Consider the following 21,710-nt stretch of genomic DNA (forward strand, 5'->3'; position numbering starts at 1 on the left):
TTTATACGTATATACTTCTAAACTGTTGTATTCTGGGCACCTCTGCAAAAACAGTGATTATGTGTGAGTGAGGTGAAAGTGTTGAATGATGATGAAAGTTTTTTCTTTTTGGGTATTTTCTTTCTCTTTGGGTCACCCTGCCTCGGTGGGAGACAGCCGACTTGTTGAAAAAAAAAAAAATATACTCTACTCTTCTTATAACACTTCTGCTTTGTAAAACTTTCTCATAAGCTACCTTTTTCTGTTTTATCACACCTTTTACATCATCATTCCACCAGTCACTCCTCTTTCCTCCTGCATCCACCCTCCTACAGCCACAAGCATCTGCCCCACATTCTAATACTGCATTTTTAAAGCTATCCCAACCCTTCCCTCCACTACTCATACTTGCATTAGCCCACCTTTCTGCCAATAGTTGCTTATATCTCACCCTAACTTCCTCCTCCCTTAGTTTATATACTTTCACCTGTCTCTTACTTGCTGTTGCCATTTTCCTTTTGTCCCATCTATCTCTTACTCTAACCGTAGCTACAACTAAATAATGATCCAATATATCCATTGCCCCTCTATAAACATGTATATCCTGAAGCCTTCCCATCAACCTTTTATCCACCAATACATAATTTAACAAACTACTTTCAGTACATGCTATATCCTACCTTGTATACTTATTTATTTTGTTGACAATTATATGTAGATGCTAGTACCAAGAATTTACTTCTCTGTTCATTCCCAATACTTAATAACTGTTCTTATCTTATCAATATGCATTCTCTTATAAATACTGCTACTTGAATGGCAAAGCATATCCACCTATGTTGATGATTTTGAGTTTAAAGGTTATGATGGCCCAGGGGGATAAATGAACCATAAAGTCAATGGCACAAGAGGAAAATGCACAAAAAAAAGGTACAATAACAGAATGTTCAAAGTCCATGCTATCCATGAGAAGCAAGAGGAAAGGTGCCTTACCATGAATAGGACTGAAGACCCATGGAGAACAGTCCCAGTCTCAGTGGAATGGGCACACAAAATACAAAGAGCTTCATTGTATCCAGCTATTAAGACATCAAGGAGCACACAAATCAACCATGTAGTCCAAAGTGCCCAAAATTAGAACCTGTGTACAGGTAACACCCATCACCCAATCAATAACACCCATCCTATAAGAACAGTCCTGCAAAGGACAGTACAAAACCAAACTCTGAAAAGTGGAGGGAGGTTACCAGACTTTCCTGCCAGACCCAAGGCAACCTCTCACTTGTTCAAATACAGTGAGGTGATCAAAGGAAGGGAGTAGACGAATCAGGCTGCCGTATCTTCCAACTTGTAGTCTTAAATGTCTATAAGGACACTGTGAAAAGCAGCTAAGAACTACATCCTTCATTAAGGACAGCTGTAATCACTTGGTATCAGGCACAGCACAATTTAACTTAAAATTATGAATACTGAAAGCTGATGATGCCTAATACATATAAAATGCCAAAACAAGATAAAAATCAATTTTCTGAAGCCCTTGCTATTTACTGGAAATTTCTGCTTATTATAAAGATTACAAAAGTTTCTATTGTACCTTAACCCTTTCAGGGTCCTCAGGCCCTCTCCCAGACTTGTTCTCAGGGTCGCCCAAATTTCAAAAAGAAAAAAAAAAATTTTTTCTTATGAAAAGATAGAGAATCTTTTCCCGATCATAATGACACCAAAAGTATGAAATTTGATGGAAAACTTACGGAATTATGCTCTCGCAAAGTTAGCAGTCTTGACGATGTTTACACAGCGGGAATTTTGCCCAATTTGAGCCCTATTTTCAGCCAATTCCAGTGTACTAGTCGACAAAAATCGTAACTATTTCACTAGAACTCTATTTTTTTCTATCGAATGAGTACAAGAAACCACCCATTTACCGATTTCAATTATCCAGTACAGTGGTCAGAATTTAGCAATTTCGCCAATTTCACACAAATTTCAAAAGATGCCAATTTCCAAATAGGGTCCAGAATAAACAAGAAAGACATTCCTGGCACTAAAATAACATTTCCTCTGTTCATTAGTCACATCCCCATGCCCCTCTTACATTTCTTTTGCTTTCCACTTTGAATTTTTATTCTCACAAAAAATAGAAGATTTACTGTTATGCAGACTACTGCATTAGTGTAGAAATGGTATAAATAATATCGGCGCACTTGTGAAAGAATATCAGATTCACCATTTGATGTGTATTGGACGCTAAGCATGATTTGTTTACTTTTGAACTTTGGTAACAATCGAATATTTCTGCTACTTTGAGCTCAATTTTAAGGTACTTTTCATTGTAAAACTAGTCAAAATCATCTCAATTTTTGTAACATGTCTTCCATTCTATAAAATGAGACCAAGAAAACTAGAATACAACAATAAATACCATACGAAAATACAGTGCAAAGTCGCTGTTTTAATCCAAAAACAAGGTCAAAGTTTTTTTTTCTCATTACGCACTGTGTGCTGCAGGATTTTTTTTATACTGTGCACACTAACCACATAGACCCATTCTTTCATATGTAGGCCTACTAGCTTTCTCTCACTAGATGTGAGGGCGCTAGAATTTAGGCGTACTAGTACGTCAAAAACCCTGGTGCCTAAGCCGTACTAATACGTACGTCCGAAACCCTGAAAGGGTTAATAGTGACTATATAGGTAATTTCTAAGTAATAATAGCTACACTTTTAATCTTTGTTAATCTTTTGCTATTACACATATTGCTTTGGATTCGTATATAATGCTTGCTAAATAAAATTACAATACAGTTATTCATGATTTTACTAAGTTTTAGTATATCAAATATTCTTACACATCCTGACCGCAAATTAACTTTAACATTCAATGTAAAATTAACATAGATGAAGCAGTGGATAAAATGATACCTCACCTTCCACTTCTGTATCATCTATCTCAGGGTAAGTGTGAGGTGTTGTGCTTAAGACTGCAGCAATTCTTTTGCACCTTTGCTGGCAGAGATGTTTGGAATCAAATCTGAAAACAACAATATATGGATGTAATACATAAAGTACTCTAGAAAATTAATTAATGAATGAAATGACTGTATAAGTACAGTAGAACCTCAATATTCATTATTTTTTAACACATCAGCCATTTCCCACCAAGGCAGGGTGGCCCAAAAAAGAAAAACATTCATCATCATTCACTTCATCACTGTCTTGCCAGAGGCATGCTTACACTACAGTTATAAAACTGCAACATTAACACCCCTCCTTCAGAGTGCCAGCACAGTACAGAGGAACCTCTACTTACGAGTGCATCCATGTGTGAGTTTTTCCAGATACGAGCAGTTGCTCAGTCAATTTTTTGCTTCCAGACATGTGCGAAATTTCTAGATGCGAGCAGGCCTCAAGGGAGGTTCCTTGATGCTGGTGAGTGGCTCTTGCTCTTGATCTAGAGAACTGGATCTCAGTAGTTTTTTGGACTATCTTATTGGAACTTGGGCAATGTATGATGGAAAGATGCTTGACTCGACTCATGAAATCGTAATGACACAATTGTAAACAAACCATACCATGGGTGGGGTTTGAACCAGCGGTCAGAGAGCGGCTTTGAGGGGACTTGAGCTAGAGTTCGTCACGGCCATGCTAGCAGGAGATTCGTCTGTAAAAACTTCCATTTGTGGTCACAGTGGTGCCTATGCTAACTTTCCTATGGTGTAGAAATATACCTAGTTGGATGAATCTTATTGAAGCTAGCTGGCCAGTGGCTAACGTGATGGTCTGGAATTTTGAGACTCTCTGACTGCGGGTTCAAACCCCACCCATGGTATGGAAAGATGCTTCTTAGCATACACCAAAAATGAAAGAAATCGGACCATAAATAGCGGAGTTCACTTCTCAGCCATTAGCCTCCCCCTAGCGGTATATTTTTGTATGGTTTTTATGGCTGTATTCCCCTTTTTTTTTGTTTCAATTGATAGAATGGAAGATATACTACAGAAATAGACATTATTTTGATTGGTTTCCCCAATGAAAAGTACTTTGAAATTGAGCTCGAAGTAGCAGAAATGTTCGATTCTTTGGTGATGTTCAAGAGTAAACAAATGACGTCGCCGCCCAATAAATGTCCGACTGGCACTGCCCCTCAACCTTCATATATTGGAAAGCTCTTCAACACACTAGCAAAAGTGGGGGCAGGCATCATGAGGTGGCAGTGGCAGACAACATGAAGCAGCAAATGCAGACAACATGAAGCAGCAGTGGCAGACAACATGAAACAGCAGTGGCAGACAACATGAAGCAGCAGTGGCAGACATCATGAAGCAGTAGTGGCAGACATCATGAGGTAGTAGTGGCAGACAACATGAAGCAGCAAATGCAGACAACATGAAGAAGCAGTGACAGACAACATGAAGCAGCAGTGGCAGACAACATGAAGCAGCAGTGACAATGTGTAGCATTAAGAGTGTAGTAATTAAGTGTAGCATTAAGAGTGTAGCATTAAGAGTGTAGCACTTATAAGTCACTCTGTCTGACTTTATTGGGTTATCCTAGGTTCTCTACACATGTTGACAGGAGCAGGAATGGCCGCTGTGGTGGTCCTATAAACCCCAACAACAACAATGGCCACTGTCACCACCATAGCCACATACATAATGAAATGTATTTTATTCATTCTAGTGTACCTATCATGTTTCTACATTATTAGTATTGTTAATTATGTCATATTGCATGAATTATGATAGATAAATAAGCCGTAGAGTTGATATTAGGGAAATTATTGAAGTATTTTCTCGTGCCTGGAATTCCACTGGAATGAATTAATTCCATTTCAATTAATTTAAATGAGGAAAACAGACTGCAAATGAGCAAATCCAGATGTGAGCAAGGTCATGGAACGGATTAAATTTGTAAGCAGAGGTTCCACTGTACTTCCCATCTCCAGGAATCAAGTCCTGCCTGCCAGTCTCCTTGAATCCCTCCATAAATGTTACCTTGCTTACATTCCTACAGCAAGTCAAGTCCTAAAAACCATTTGTCTCCATTTGCTCCTATCTAACATGCTCATGCACACTTGCTGTTGCTGGAAGTCCAAGCCCCTCACACGCAAAACCACCTTTACTCCCTCCTTCCAACCTTTCCTAGGCCGACCCCTACCCCGCCTTCCTTTCACTACAGATTTATACACTCTTGAAGTCGTTCTATTTCATTCCATCCTCTCTACATGTCCAAACCATCTCAATAACCCCTCCTCAGCCCTCTGGATAATAGCTTTGGTAATCCCACACCTCAATATTCGTATGTCCCTATATTCGTATAGCTTGATATTTGCCTAGCTTTTTCGAGAAAAATTTGATGCAGTATTCAGACATTGCCCTGATATTTGACCTAAACAAAGCAGTCCATCTGGATGAAGTCTGATAAAAACAAAGCATCATGCAATCTCATCAGCTTTCGATCATTAAGCATTGTTCGTACAAGCTCCGTGAATTTTTTTATTTCATTGGTATTCTATGGTAATTTTTAAATATTTTCATTGAAAATAAGTAATCATGGCTCCAAAAAATGAGCAGTGATCAAAATAACCCTAAAAGAAAGGTGGCAAAATAACATTAAATTGAAAAAAAGAACTCTTGCCAAGTGGGAAAGTGGAACACATGCGTTGGATCTGGCCACTCAATATGGTATAGTGAAATCTACCATATCATCCATATTGAATAATAAAGAGGCAATACAAGGGGCTGATGTGGCAGAATGAGTGAAAATTCTTGCTGTGAAAAGGTCACAGATAACTGAAGAAATGGAAAAACTTTTGTTGGTGTGGATTATTGAAAAACAATTGGGTAGCGACAGTGTTTCTGAAACAACAATTTGTGAAGAAGCAAACCAGTTAAATAATGATCTTAGGCGAGACACACCGGTAAACAGTGCTGAAAGTGATGAAGTTTAGGCAAGTAAGGGCTGGTTTGATAGGTTTAAAAAGAGGAGTAGGATAACAGACAAAGCCTGGGGGAAAGTTTCTTTCTGGACAATGAACTCTGCCTGGAAAAAATTCTGGCCAGACTGTGTGTCAATCAGAGATTTTGAAGGCTTTGAGGCAGACCCTGCAGTAGAGGATATTGTTTCTCTGGGCCAGTCCATGGGTTTGGAAATGGACAATGAGGATGTAGAGGAGTTGGTGGAGGATCACAAGAATGAGCTCACCACAGAAGAACTTCACGACCTGCACAAGGAGCAGCAAGAAGTATTGAGGAAATTTCTTCTTCTTCAGAGGAGGGAAACAGTAAGGCAACATTTCCACTGCAGAAATTATGGAACTGTTACCACTGGGCTCAAACACAGAGAGCCTGGTGGAAAAACGGCATCTTAACATTACTGATGTGAATAGGAGTATCAACCTGCTCAATGACAATGTTGCTGACCACTTTAGAAAAAATTTGAAAAGTCGTCAAAAGCAGACAACACTGAGCATCTTCTTTAGCAAAGAAAAAAATCAAATGCTAGTGAATCCTGGGTAGCTAACCCTCTGGGGTTAAAAATCCAAACAAAATCTTGTGCTAATGCACAAAGGAAAGAGAAAAAAACACCAGATGGGCAGTTACCTGATATTTTTATGGAAGGTGACACCCTTTCCAAACAAAAACATCTCTCCACCTTCCGCTTAGACGTCTACATCAGAACTCCTCAGTAAAGGTAAAGTGCAGTTAAATTTTCATGTATTTCATGTATTTATTATTTGTATAGCTTTTGTGTATGATTTTATGCATGCAAATATTACCATACAGGTTTAAATAAGCAATATTTTCACTTAAAATGTTTTATAATTGGTAATTTTTTGGGGTCTGGAACAAATTAATCCAATTTACATTTTTCTTATGGGGAAAATTGATTCAACATTCGAACAACTCACTATTCGAACAGCCTCCTGGAACAAATTAAGTTCAAATATCGAGGTACCATTGTACTTTATCATTTCAAGTTAATAAAAAAAAGGAAATTTATACAATGTATGTATAGAAAATCCTCTTATAAAATTTAGAAATCTGTACAGGAGGGCCCCACTTTATGGCAGTTCGCTAATACAGACATTTCAAATTGCAACCAAAGATTTGTTTATATGGCTCCCTGATTTGGTTATGGCGTCTGCACACCACTCTGTTTACATCCTCCATGAGCTCCACCTTCATCAATTATGTCCAGAAACTTTCCAAAGTTTCAAGTGTTTTAAAGTTTTTTTTTTTTTAACACACCAGTTGTCTCCCACTGAAGCAGGGTGACCCAAAACAGAAAAAAACACTTTCACCATCATTCATACATAATCACTCTCTTTTCAGAGATGCCCAGATACGACAGTTCAGATGTCACATTCAAATGTCACGTTGAACAGCCAATATCCCAAATCCCTCCTTTAAAGTGCAGGCACTGTACTTTCCACCTCCAGGACTCAAGTCTGGCTAACTGGTTTCCCTGAATCCTTCACAATGTGAAGACACCTTGTACATAATGTGGGGGAAAACTTCACAAACATATGCATTATGCAAAATGAACACATATGAACTGCATTTGTCTGACTGCCCAACACCTGTTCATTCTCTGTGTTTATATTCTCGGCACCTCTCTTGTTTACTATGGCATCTAAGGGTAGTTGTAATAAAAAAGGCATTTAAAGTAAGAACTTTAAATGCCAAGTTAGAAATGATTAAAGTCAGTGAACAAAGTTTGCAAATGGCAATAAGCATAATACTAATACTAATATTACTACACCACAATGTACATGGTTATAAATGACCATAATTTTTAAAGGGGTGGACCGGTAAGCCAGTGGAAGGCCTCAGTCAGATGACCAAAGCTCCAAAGGCGGGTCATCATCTGACTAAGACCCGCATCAGGAAACACTTGTCCTGTTTCCTGACAAACCTTACCTAACCTAACTAATACTAATCACTCTGGGGGTACTTTAAATGTCATAAATTACAATATTATAGATATTTTCATTAATCCACCTTTAAACTCAGTGAGCACGGTATGTCAAAGGCAATACTACTCAACCTTCATCCTACAATAAGACTACAAATATTTTAAAGTCAGTAATGTGTGTACTGCATGTGAAATTAATTTTTTTAATGCTTTTTATACCTAGTTCTATTGCTAACTTAATACATGATAGCATAAATATGTTATTAGGCATTTATATATATTTAAAAGTAAAAAAAAAAAAATGGTGATTCACTTTACGGAGGTAACCTAGAACCTCACTCGCTGTATAAGTGGGGCCCTGCTGTATAGTGTGAATTTATCTAAACTCAAATTATACAGCACATGAAAATATTGACAGTACATCATCCCTCCCCACACACTTCAATGTCAATAAGCAATAACAACTAGAGTACAAGGTAAGATAAAGTGTAGTAATCTGTACCTAGTAGAATATTTAAAAAGCTGTTTGGCAAATTTTCAAGTCTCTGGAACATAACCCTAGTTTCCCATATGTTCTTTATTTAACACACTGATGATTTCTAGGAACATCCTCCCTCATGAGCGAATTTACTGTACATTTATAAAAGTGCTCATCTACCCCCTCATTCATTACAAGATGAATTACCTTTGTACTCGTATTACAATAGTATCCGCATCTTGATATAAATATAAGGAAAATTACATACAGCCTCTCTTCACTTAACAATGGAGTTCCGTTCTGTTGGTACACGAATTCATCATTAAGTGAGGAGCATACTATAATGGTAGTGGGTTTGTGTCAATCATTTTTTTTTTTTTCAACAAGTCGGCAGTCTCCCACCGAGGCAAGGTGACCCAGAGAGAAAGAAAATCCCCAAAAAGAAAATACTTTCACCATCATTCAACACTTTCACCTCACTCACACATAATCACTGTTTTTACAGAGGTGCGCAGAACACAACAGCTTAGAAGTATATACGTATAAAAATACACAATATATCTCTCCAAACCACCAATATCCCAAACCCCTCCTTTAGAGTGCAGGCATTGTACTTCCCATTTCCAGGACTTAAGCCCGGTTATATAAAATAACCGGATTCCCTGAATCCCTTCACTAAATATTACCCTGCTCACACTCCAACAGCTCGTCAGGTCCCAAATACCATCTGTCTCCATTCACTCCTATCTAACACGCTCATGCACGCTTGCTGGAAGTCCAAACCCCTCGCGCACAACACTTCCTTTACCCCCTCCCTCCAACCTTTTCGAGGACGACCCCTACCCCGCCTTCCTTTCCCTACAGATTTATACGCTCTCCATGTCATTCTACTTTAATCCATTCTCTCTAAATGACCAAACCATCTCAACAAACCCTCTTCAGCCCTCTGACTAATACTTTTATTAACTCCACACCTTCTCCTAATTTCCACACTCCGAATTTTCTGCATAATATTTACACCACACATTGCTCTTAGACAGGACATCTCCACTGCCTCCAACCGCCTCCCTGCTGCAGCATTTACAACCCAAGCTTCACACCCATATAAGAGTGTTGGTACTACTATACTTTCATACATTCCCTTCTTTGCCTCCATAGATAACATTTTTTGCCTCCACATATACCTCAATGCACCACTCACCTTTTTTTCTTCATCAATTCTATGATTGACCTCATCCTTCATAAATCCATCCGCTGACACGTCAACTCCCAAATATCTGAAAACATTCACTTCTTCCATACTCCTCCTCCCCAATTTGATATCCAATTTTTCTTCATCTAAATCATTTGATACTCTCATCACCTTACTCTTTTCTATGTTCACTTTCAACTTTCTACCTTTACACACATTCCCAAATTTGTCCACTAACCTTTGCAATTTTTCTTTAGAATCTAGCATAAGCACAGTATCATCAGCAAAAAGTAACTGTGTCACTTCCCATTTTGTATTTGATTCCCCATAATTTAATCCTACCCCTCTCCCAAACACCCAAGCATTTACTTCTTTTACAACCCCATCTATAAATATATTAAACAACCATGGTGCATTACACATCCCTGTCTAAGACCTACTTTTACCGGGAAGTAGTCTTCTTCTCTTCTTCACACCCTAACCTGAGCCTCACTATCCTCATAAAAACTCTTTCCAGCATTTAGTAACTTACTACCTATTCCATATACTTGCAACATCTGCCACATTGCTCCCCTATCCACTCTATCATATGCCTTTTCTAAATCCATAAATGCAATAAAAACTTCCCTACCTTTATCCAAATACTGCTCACATATATACTTCAATGTAAACACTTGATCTACACATCCCCTACCCACTCTGAAACCTCCTTGCTCATCTGCAATTCTACATTCTGTCTTACCTCTAATTCTTTCAATTATAACCCTACCGTACACTTTTCCTGGTATACTCAATAAACTTATTCCTTTATAATTTTTACAATCTCTTTTGTCCCCCTTCCCTTTACATAAAGGGACTATACACGCTCTCCGCCAATCCCTAGGTACCTTCCCCTCTTTCATACATTTATTAAACAAAAATACCAACCACTCCAACACTATGTCCCCCTCTGCTTTTAACATTTCTGTCATGATCCCATCAGTTCCAGCTGCTTTACCACCTTTCATTCTACGTAATGCCTCACTCACCTCCCCCACACTCACATCCGGCTCTTCTTCACTCCTAAAAGATGATATACCTCCCTGGTCAGTGCATGAAATTCCTGCCTCCCTTTCTTCGTCCACATTTAGAAGTTCCTCAAAATATTCTCGCCATCTACCCAAAACCTCCATCTCCCCATCTACTAACTCCCCTTCTCTGTTTTTAACTGATAAATCCATACTTTCCCTAGGCTTTCTTAACTTGTTTAACTCACTCCAAATTTTTTTCTTATTTTCATTAAAATTCCTTGACAGTACCTCTCCCACTTTATCATCTGCTCTCCTTTTGCACTCTCTCACCACTCTCTTCACCTTTCTTTTACTCTCCATATACTCTACTCTTCTTATAACACTTCTACTTTGTAAATGCCTCTCATAAGCTACATTTTTCTCTTTTATCACACCCGTTACTTCATCATTCCACCAATCACTCCTCTTTTCTCCTGCACCCACTCTCCTATAACCACAAACTTTTGCCCCACATTCTAATACTGCATTTTTAAAACTATTCCAACCCTCGTCAATCCCCCCAGTACTCATACCTGCACCAGTCCACTTTTCTGCCAATAGTTGCTTATATTTCACCTGTACTTCCTCCTCCCTTAGTTTATACACTTTCACCTCCCTGTTACTTGTTGTTGCCATTTTCCTCTTATCCCGTCTACCTCTTACTCTAACTGTAGCTACAACTAGATAATGATCCGATATATCAGTTGCCCGAGCCTACCCATCAACCTTTTATCTACCAATACATAATCTAACAAACTACTTTCATTACGTGCTACATCATACCCTGTATATTTATTTATCCTCTTTTTCATAAAATATGTATTACTTATTACCAAACCTCTTTCTACACATAGCTCAATTAAAGGCTCCCCATTTTCATTTACCCCTGGCACCCCAAATTTACCTACTACTCCCTCCACAACATTTTTTCCCACTTTAGCATTAAAATCCCCAACCACAATTACTCTCACACAAGGTTGAAAACTCCCCATGCAATTACTCAACATTTCCCAAAATCTCTCTCTCTCCTCTATACTTCTCTCTTCCACAGGTGCATAAACACTTACAATAACCCACTTCTCACATCCAACCTTTATTTTACTCCACATAATCCTTGAATTAATATACTTACAGTCCCTCTTTTCCTGCCATAGCTTATCCTTCAACATTATTGCTTCTCCTTCTTTAGCTCTAACTCTATTAGAAACCCCTGACCTAATCCCATTTATTCCTCTCCAATGAAACTCACCTACCCCCTTCAGCTTTGTTTCACTTAAAGCCATGATATCCACCTTCTTCTCATTCATAATATCCACAATCATCTCTTTCTTATCATTTGCACAACATCCACGCACATTCAGACTTCCCACTTTGGCAATTTTCTTCTTCTTATTCTTTTTAGTAATTTTTACAGGAAAAGGGGTTACTAGCCCACTGTTCCTGGCATTTTAGTTGACTTTTACAACACCCATGGCTTACAGAAGAAAGATTCTTATTCCACTTCCCCATGGATATAAAAGGAAAAGCAATTAGAACAAGAACTAAGATAAAATCAAAGAAAACTCAGATGAGTGTGTATAAATAAACGTGTACATGTATGTTTAGTGTGACCTAAGTGTAAGTAGAAATAGCAAGACATACCTGTAATCTTGCATATTTATGAGACAGGCAAAAGACACCAGCAATCCTACCATCATGTAAAACAATTACAGGCTTTCGTTTTACATTCACTTGGCAGAACGGTAGTACCTCCCTGGGTGGCTGCTGTCTACCAACCCACTACCTACTGTCAATCATATCTGAAATTATTTTAATGTCACCTCTGCACCATTTATAACATTTCTGCTATATTTTTAAATGTTTACACAGTAGTGTACTGCATACTGTATTAAACAGAATTGAGGAAATCAGCTCTAATATACATTATTTACGTATACCTACTGGTCAGAGAGCCCATCATAAGTCCGAGTCATTGGTAAATGAGTACGTCGCTAAGTGAGAAGAGGCTGTATAGTAAGAGTAATAAAACACATGTAAATAGTACATATGTAAATATACATATTTAACAATATAGATATGGTAATTGCTACTATACAAAGAAAATCTGTATTATAACTGCAAACTTTTCTTTTTTTTCTAACATTTCTACCTTAAAACACATCACTAGAGCTATGTACTTTACTCTTCTTAATTTCACTGTTTAACATACACTAATTATAAATGATTACTTTGCTAACTTTTTCTTATACATATTTACAGTATCAATATATAGTACCTGTTTTTATTTCCTTGACAACCTCCGTAATCAAATTCATAACATTCATCTGAAGAGCCATCATAGTAGAACTGACGGAAACTTCCACTGCATGGCCCAATAACCAGCGGAAGCTGGCAAATATCTACAAGAAAATTAAAATCCATTGAAAATATTAAAATGAAAATAAATTTTTATGACAACAATGAAAAAAATCACGACTTTTTCATTATACCCACACATATGATACTTTAATGTATAATGCAATAACTGTTAAAACCAGAAGGAATAATTTTAAAAGATATGTGTTTTATTATCATGCACCTGATTTTGATATTAAAACATGTCATTAGCTCTTTACATTTTTTAAAATTGACTGTTTAGCCATTCAGCACTATGTCATCCAAATAGATCTCCATTTAGTATTCACCAAAATATCAATGGATAGGCACATTTCATTATGTGCAGAGTTTTGTGTCATGGCGAACTTTCCTCTATGTGGCTGTAAGCTGGTACAGTACAAAAATCCTTTATCCGAAATTCCAAAATCTGAAAGTTTCTCGAGTGTTGACATTACTCACCATAAATGGATCTCTCATTCTGTTGTCAGCAGCAATTACTCACTGACTGCCACATGTTTTGTGCTCTATGGGATGAAGATTTTGTTGAAAATGTCAAAAAGGCCTATGGGTCATAGTGAAAAGAAAAAGAGGAAGCATTTATGTCTATCTGTATCACAGAAAGTCAAGTTGTTGGAAAAACCTGACAGTGGTGTAAGTGTGAAGTATCTGACTGAATAGTTTGGCATTGGAACAACCATTATCTACCAACTAAAGAAACAGAAGGGCAAACTGTTGAAATTCTATGCTGAAAGTGATGAACAAAGGCTAGTGAAAATCAGAAAAGCACTGCATAGAAGGAAAAATGAAGTTCTTGATCGTGTACTGATAGAGCTGATTCGTCAGCATTGGAGTGAGCATATGTCTCTTAATAGAATGCTGATCGTGAAACAAGCAAAAATCTATCATGATGAACTGAATATTCAAATTAACTGTGAATATTCAGCAGGCTGGTTACAAAACTTTAAGAAAAGGCACAGCATTAAATATTTAAAGATTAGTGGTGATAAAGCATCTGCTGATCATGAAGCAGCAGAGAAATTCATTGATGTGCTTACCAAGATTGTTGCTGATGAAAATCTAACAGCATAACAAATCTACAATACTGATGAGATATCACTGTTCTGGCATTATTGCCCCAGAAAAACATTTACTACAGTTGATGAGAGAGCACCTACAGGAGTTAAGGATGCCAAGCACAGATTAACTGTGTTGGGATGTGCTAATGCAGCAGGCACGTATAAAGTAAACTTGCTGTGGTAGGCAAAAGCCTGCATCCTTGCTGTTTTAAAGGTGTTAATACCTTAACATTTCCTTATCCATTATGCTCACAAAAGGTCATGGATCACCAGGGACATCTTTTCTGATTGGTTTTGCAAACATTTTGTACCAACAGCTCATGCTCAGTGCAGGTAAGCAGGACTGGAAGCCAAGTGCAAGATTTCATTATTCCTTGACAACTGTTTTCTGCTCATCCTCCAGCTGAACCTCTCATCAAAGATAATGTTTATGGCATGTACTTTCCCCCAAATGTGGCTTCATTAATTCAGCCGTGTGACCAAGGCATCCTTAAAGGATCAATGAAGACTAAGTATAAAGACAATTTCTTGAACAGCATGATGGCAGCAGTGAAAAGAGGCGTGGGTGTAGGTGGCTTCTAGGCGTTTACTCTGAAAGTTGCCGTATATACAGCTGTCAATGAATGTTATCGTGTCATGCCTGTTAAGTGAGAAAAAGATGATTTCAGACCTGTTTACATACACAAAAAGTGTACCTTCAGAGTTCATCAGTGACCTAGAGGAAGTGGATATTGAAGAAGTTCTTTACATCAATAATGACGCTACAGTTGTTCAATCAATGACCGATAATGAAATAACTGAAATGGTACTGAATTACGGCAATTTGGATGATAACAGTGATGATGAAAATGACATTGTTAAGAGTAGAAAAGGTACCAATAGATAACATGGTGAATATGTGTGATAAACTTATTGAAGGATTAAAGCAGTGTACATTCATAACAAAACAAGAAATCATTTCAGTGTATAAAATCAAAGAGAGACTGCTATGACATAAACCATTGTTATTGAGGCAGATGGCACCGGAAGAAACATTAAAAAAAAAAAAAAAAAAAAGCCATGCAGCACAGTGCTTCCTCATCCCTAGAGTATCCCCATCCAGGTCCCTCAACTGTTTCTGATGTTCCTCCTCAAAGTGATGTCACTGATGATATACCCTCTCCCTCAAGTTTCTCAGACCTGGCCTAGTTGTAGTGTCTGGGTCTGCTTTTATCTTCTTTTTGTAAGCAGTGATCATTTTTTTTTTTTTTTGGTACAGTACCTGTACAGTACAATAATGTGTTGATACTTGGGTCCTATTCCCAAGGTGTCCCATTTTATAAATGCAAATATACAAATTTATTTATTTATTTTATTTATTAATTTGAACATAATACAGAGAAGTACAAGGAATACAATTTTTAAAGTGCAGCATGCCAAAGCCCCTTGTATGCAGAGCATTATGGGCAGGCTTAAAATTAACTTAAGATTAACTAAGCAATGATATATTCAGTGGTACAAAAATTATTGTAAAACAGATAACAATTTAGTACAAATGAGTATTACAAACACAGGTCATATGGTCATTTACTGTGTTGCTGTGTAATCAGTAGAATGGAGTATTCTGTTAGGTAATGAAGTTAAATAGTAACAAAGTTTGATTGGGTCACAGGTTGACATTTATGAGATACAATAATGAGATACATATATGAGATACAATTTATGAGATACAATTATTCAGTATTTATTTAGTTGTGGGTGAGTAAGTGATTTTTGAGAAGAGACTTGAATTTATAAACAGACAGTGTTTCTTTTATATTCACAGGTAATGAATTCCAGATTTTAGGGCCTTTTATGTGCATTGAGTTTTTGCATAGCGTGAGATGGACACGAGGAACATCAAAGAGTGATCTGTGCCTTGTGTTATGGTCATGTGTTCTGTTAAGGTTGGTAAGGAGATGTTTGAGGGGAGGGTTTATGTCAGAGTTAAGTGTTCTATGTATGTAGTAGGTGCAGTAATAATTATGGATGTTTTGTATTGTGAGTAGGTTTAGAGTTTTGAATATTGGTGGAGTGTGTTGTCTGTAGTGGGAATTTGTTATCATTCTGACTGCAGCCTTTTGTTGGGTGATTAGTGGTCTGAGATGGTTTATTGTTGTTGAGCCCCATGCACAAATTCCATAGGTGAGATAGGGGTAAATAAGTGAGTGATATAGGGCCAGGAGGGCTGACTGTGGAACATAGTACCGTATCTTCGATAGTATGCCTACGGTCTTGGAAATTTTTTGGGAAATTTGTTGTATATGTTGTATATTTGTTGTATATTCCAAAGTCTGAAAAAAATCCAAAATACTTCCAGTCCCAAGTACTTTGGATAAAGGATTCTGTACTGTATTGCTTTCATGATACATGCTGTACCCTGAACAATGATTGATTGTTAAAGATATTTCAACTTTTTGCCCAGCACTCCTATAGTTATCAGTAAAAGTTGAACACTGTGACATGTAGTTTGTAGGATATGTGAAAATATGTAAAGTATTCTGAAAGAAAAACTTTTATCATGTAAAATATTGCTGAAATATAAATCTGGGCATTTATTAAATTATTCTATGGGAAATGTGTATATTTCAGATGAATATATGGGAAAAAGGTGACTGAAAAATACGGTGGCATCTGTTTCATTCTGACTAAGAGACTGGCCATCTATTTTGCCTACATACTGACAAGCTGAATGCCACTTAGCATTTTAACCCCCTTAACTGTCCAGACATAGATTTACGTTCTTACCACTAGCGCTCCAAACAAAGATCAACGTTTTATTTTTCCTGCCTCCAAATTTGGCATGACTGGCCTGAGATGCCTGGTCAGTACAGAATGGGTCCTAACACTCGGTGTACGCAGTATTAAAAAAATCTGCGACCACTTAGTATCTTGTGGGAGCACCAGTTCAACTGAGCGCCAGCTAGAGCAAAGAGCGTGGCAAACACCAGGGATTCACCAATACCATGTTGTATTAACACTCCTCTTTTAAGATGAAAGTGATGTTGACCCTGAGTTTAGTGACTTTGAGATGGATATGACCACAAGTGGTCGAGGAAATATAAAAAACCTTGATAATAACCCATGCGCAACATTTGTGCAACATTCTTTCAATTCTGATACCACTGGTAGTGTGGAAAATATTTTAATTTTCCGAAACTATAGTGCCTAATAGGTGTTTAATGTGTCTATATGGGTCAAAAATGTATTTGAAAATAGAGTAGAACCAAGAGTTCCCTTTGCGCATGCGCGGATGTGCGGGGGGTTTGGGGCGACTCGGGCCATGGGGTGGCGGGAGTGTTTTGAATGGGTGAGGAGGCTGAGAAAACCGGGAATGAGGAAACTGGCGTTCACGGGGGCCTAAGGATCAATATAGGCCTCAATTCATAATAGGAAGTGTCGTGACTGTCCCTAGTGAAGAGTGAGGGAACGTGATTTACGGGACCACTGTAAAGGGGTGGTAAAATTAGTATTAGTGAATAATGTTCGACCGGGTGGCAGGTGCACGGCCAGGGTGTGTGTCCAGGGGAAATACCCGTGTGTTAATCCTCGCTCATCGGCCTCAGATCTTAATGTAGTGACCTCTAATTTTTATAATAGTTATGAGACGTTAAATCGTCTTGTGAATGGTAATGTAATCAGTGATAATAACATTGAGTTAAGAGAATGCGGGATGTGAAATAGAGCACCCTGCTCCGAGTGAACGTGTGACTCTCGTACCGGGGATAATGAAGATTTATGGAATCACGACTTCTAAACCGGGACAAACCGACGGATACCTCGTCCTGTTGGAATGAGAACCGTGTCGGTGTAACAGGACATCGAAATGAGATGGTGAATGGAGGAAATAAGGAGTATCAATCACCCACAGTTAAGTAAAGTAACCCTTCTAGTTATAACAGACTCATGCTGGCCAGTTAGGTTATGTTGTAATTGGATAGGTTATGAGTGATCCAGCTACATCAAGTGACCACCAGAGAACATCTGGTAAGTGGTGGGATTATGTACAAATGTTTTTCCTTGATGGATGTATCCATGTGTATCCTACCCCCCCCCCCCTTCATTCAGCTAAACTAATATAATATATACAGTCCACAATTAATTAGTAGCACCGTACTTGTGGGTGCTATCCAATCCATACTGGTCTCGGATAGATATGGATAAGATTGTGAGGTCGAAGGGGCCACCTGTAGTGACCAGAGGTGGTTAAGTTTTCTCACATGTCTACACGGGGTGACTACGGTAAACAATATGGTTGTCTCCCAATGAGATTACTGGTATGTATATAATGTTGAGGTACATACAGGTAAGCACCCTAGAAAATTTTCCATATCTGCCAGTTGGTCCTTCCTGAACCGGATGCAATCAGTGAAAAAATTAATTGAATTAATTACTTAATAATTAAGTGACTGATTGAAGGAAGTGGGTGTAGGGTGCACAAGTTTAATCGATCGTGTGATGGATGATAATTAGCCCAATAAATTGCTAGCACATGGGTGGCTAGGATTTATACAAGAGTAAAGTGCAAGAATTACTCTTATAAGGTGCCTACTTAAGTTGTATAATCAGTGATTAATAATTCTCTAACCATGACTGGATCTAATGGAGTTAATGTGGCTGACAAGTCCGTGAATTTTAGAGTAATGAAAGCATCATTACAGGCTATTAAAAGCCATGTGACGAAGGCATTTGATTTAGTGAATCAAAGAACCGTGAACCCTAATGAATTAAAGTTATATTTAGATGCTTTAGAGAGTAGATTTGATTGGTACAAATTGTGGTTTAAAGACTGTGAAAGAGATCTGCTAGAGAATTGTGCAGATGGAATGGAAATGAATGTTTTAATTAATCAACATTACGAATTGGAAGAAAAACTGTCTTGTAAAAGTAAGGCTTTGAATAAATTAAAGGGTGTAAGCCAGGCAGTTGATCAACCTATTAATGCAAAGGGTGGGTTTGCCAAAACCTCCATAGTACGGTCTGGAGGAAATCAGACTAGGTCGGCAGGAATTAATTGTTCAATTGCAGACCAGTCAGCCAAACAGTTCTAAGGATATAACACATAATGACTCTGAAGTATCTGTCAAGTCTCAAAAGGGAAAAATAATCCCAGTGGTAATAATCATAGTTAAGAGTTAAATAGGCACATATCAAGTCAGGAATCAGTAATAGTGGTTCCTCACATCAAGGTAAGAGGAATAAGTACCTCAGTAAGTGTAACCCAGTTAATAAGAGGTCAGGCAAGGAAAAGAGAGACTGCCTCTTCTGCCAGGGTACTCATTTCACTAAAAATTGTAATGCCTATAATTCGTGGGATATTGAAGTGGAGAGGATGAAAGAACTTGACAGATTTATCAGATGTCTAGACAATCATAATGTAAAGGATTGTCATACCAAATTGAACATTTGCTATCAATGCAACAAGGGAAGGCACCATACAGTTATGTGCAGGGTTGTATGTGATTCTTATAATAATAGTGACCATAATGATAATGTTAATAACCCTGACACTACAGTGACGGATGTAAAGGTTGCAGCTAATGGCAATAATGATGGCCTAGCTGAGGTAGCCTTGCCGGTGTTGGATGTAATAATTCAGGATAAAGGGCATAAATCCAAAACCATGCGGCGTCACTCTCCTCAACACTGGTACGGGCCATGTAATATATGGCAGACTACCGCCTAGTAATAATGACTAGAGGAAGTAGTGAATACGGTCACGGTGTCTTACTCATGAAAGGTCAACCCAGTACAAGTATTCTTCTATCGAGAATGATGTTGAACCAGTCTAATTTGTGGGAGCTGGACAGCATAGGGATTAATATAAATGAGGAAAGTCCAAATGATTCCTTTACTCAGGAACAATACCTGAAGGATGTTAAATGTGAATCTGGACATTACTGGGTGCGACTTCCGTGGAAGCTTGACCGTCCAGAATTACCTACTAATTATAGGATGGCGTATGGACAGTTAAAGGGCCCAGCTCTGCGAACTGAGCAAGACACCAAAATTGTTGACTGCTTATAATGATATAATTAATAAACAGTTAAATAATAAATTGTTCTTACTTCAGGCGACGATAAATGCACATCTTAAGTGCACAGGTGGTCCACTGAGTGAAGTAATTTGGTAAATAATCTTATGTGGACAATTTCCGGGTGTGACGTCAACTGAAGAGGAACTAATGAGGATATGTGAAGGGGTTAATGAAATAATGCAGTAAGGTGCTGGGACTGACTTGGGACACTGAGAGAGACTTGTTATTGTTAACGTCTCATAATTCCAGTATGCCCAATAAATTAATCCAGGGAGCATAGGCTTATGCCCCTGAGAGAATGGAACACTAATTAGTCCATTTTGAGGGTTCAATAAATATGGATGGCCATGGAGTTGAAATGCCTATATGCAGTAAGGTGCTGGGGCTGACTTGGGATACTGAGAGAGACTTGTTATTGTTAAAGTCTCATAATTCCAGTATGCCCAATAAATTAATCCAGGGAGCATAGGCTTATGCCCCTGAGAGAATGGAACACTAATTAGTCCATTTTGAGGGTTCAATAAATATGGATGGCCATGGAGTTGGTGCCTATATGCAGTAATGTGCTGGGGCTGACTTGGGATACTGAGAGAGACTTGTTATTGTTAAAGTCTCATAATTCCAGTATGCCCAATAAATTAATCCAGGGAGCATAGGCTTATGCCCCTGAGAGAATGGAACACTAATTAGTCCATTTTGAGGGTTCAATAAATATGGATGGCCATGGAGTTGGTGCCTATAAGCAGTAATGTGCTGGGGCTGACTTGGGATACTGAGAGACTTGTTATTGTAAAGTCTCATAATTCCAGTATGCCCAACAAATTAGCCCCGAGAGCATAGACTTAGTGTCATACCTTACAATAAGAGGGAAATTGTTAGTACCAGAAGCATGGAGGCTTGAGTGTGCTTTGGATGGAGCCCTACCTGAGGAGTTAACAGGTGGAAAGAATTAATGGGGGATTATGTAAATATCAATGTTGGAGTTCCCAAGCCAGGTGGCCAGTGAAGATGGGAAAATTGTACTCCACATTATGTAAGTCGTCTAGCAACGACCTCCGCCTGGCCGCAGTGTGGAAAATATTTTAATTTTCTGAAACTATAGTGCCTAATAGGTGTTTAATGTGTCTATATGGGTCAAAAATGTATTTGAAAATAGAGTAGAACCAAGAGTTCCCTTTGCGCATGCGCGGATGTGCGGGGGGTTTGGGGCGACTCGGGCCATGGGGTGGCGGGAGTGTTTTGAATGGGTGAGGAGGCTGAGAAAACCGGGAATGAGGAAACTGGCGTTCACGGGGGCCTAAGGATCAATATAGGCCTCAATTCATAATAGGAAGTGCCGTGACTGTCCCTAGTGAAGAGTGAGGGAACGTGATTTACGGGACCACTGTAAAGGGGTGGTAAAATTAGTGAATAATGTTCGACCGGGTGGCAGGTGCACGGCCAGGGTGTGTGTCCAGGGGAAATACCCGTGTGTTAATCCTCGCTCATCGGCCTCAGATCTTAATGTAGTGACCTCTAATTTTTATAATAGTTATGAGACGTTAAATCGTCTTGTGAATGGTAATGTAATCAGTGATAATAACATTGAG

General features: G+C 38.4%; 1 protein-coding gene across 6 annotated transcripts in view; it reads right to left on the reverse strand.

Moving 5' to 3' along the window:
- Window positions 1-21,710, reverse strand: part of Ppn (proteoglycan-like sulfated glycoprotein papilin) — a 504,188-nt gene that overhangs the window by 146,205 nt on the left and 336,273 nt on the right. For all 6 annotated transcript variants that reach the window (XM_070095679.1, XM_070095654.1, XM_070095670.1 and 3 more), the window contains 2 exons: window positions 12,890-13,013; window positions 2,906-3,009 (listed from right to left, as the gene is read on the reverse strand). In XM_070095679.1, the coding sequence (XP_069951780.1) occupies window positions 2,906-3,009; window positions 12,890-13,013 (228 nt within the window). The remainder of the gene's footprint in view (window positions 1-2,905; window positions 3,010-12,889; window positions 13,014-21,710) is intronic.

The sequence above is a fragment of the Cherax quadricarinatus genome, chromosome 4 (genome assembly GCF_038502225.1).
Source record: "Cherax quadricarinatus isolate ZL_2023a chromosome 4, ASM3850222v1, whole genome shotgun sequence".
Lineage (NCBI taxonomy): Eukaryota > Metazoa > Arthropoda > Malacostraca > Decapoda > Parastacidae > Cherax > Cherax quadricarinatus.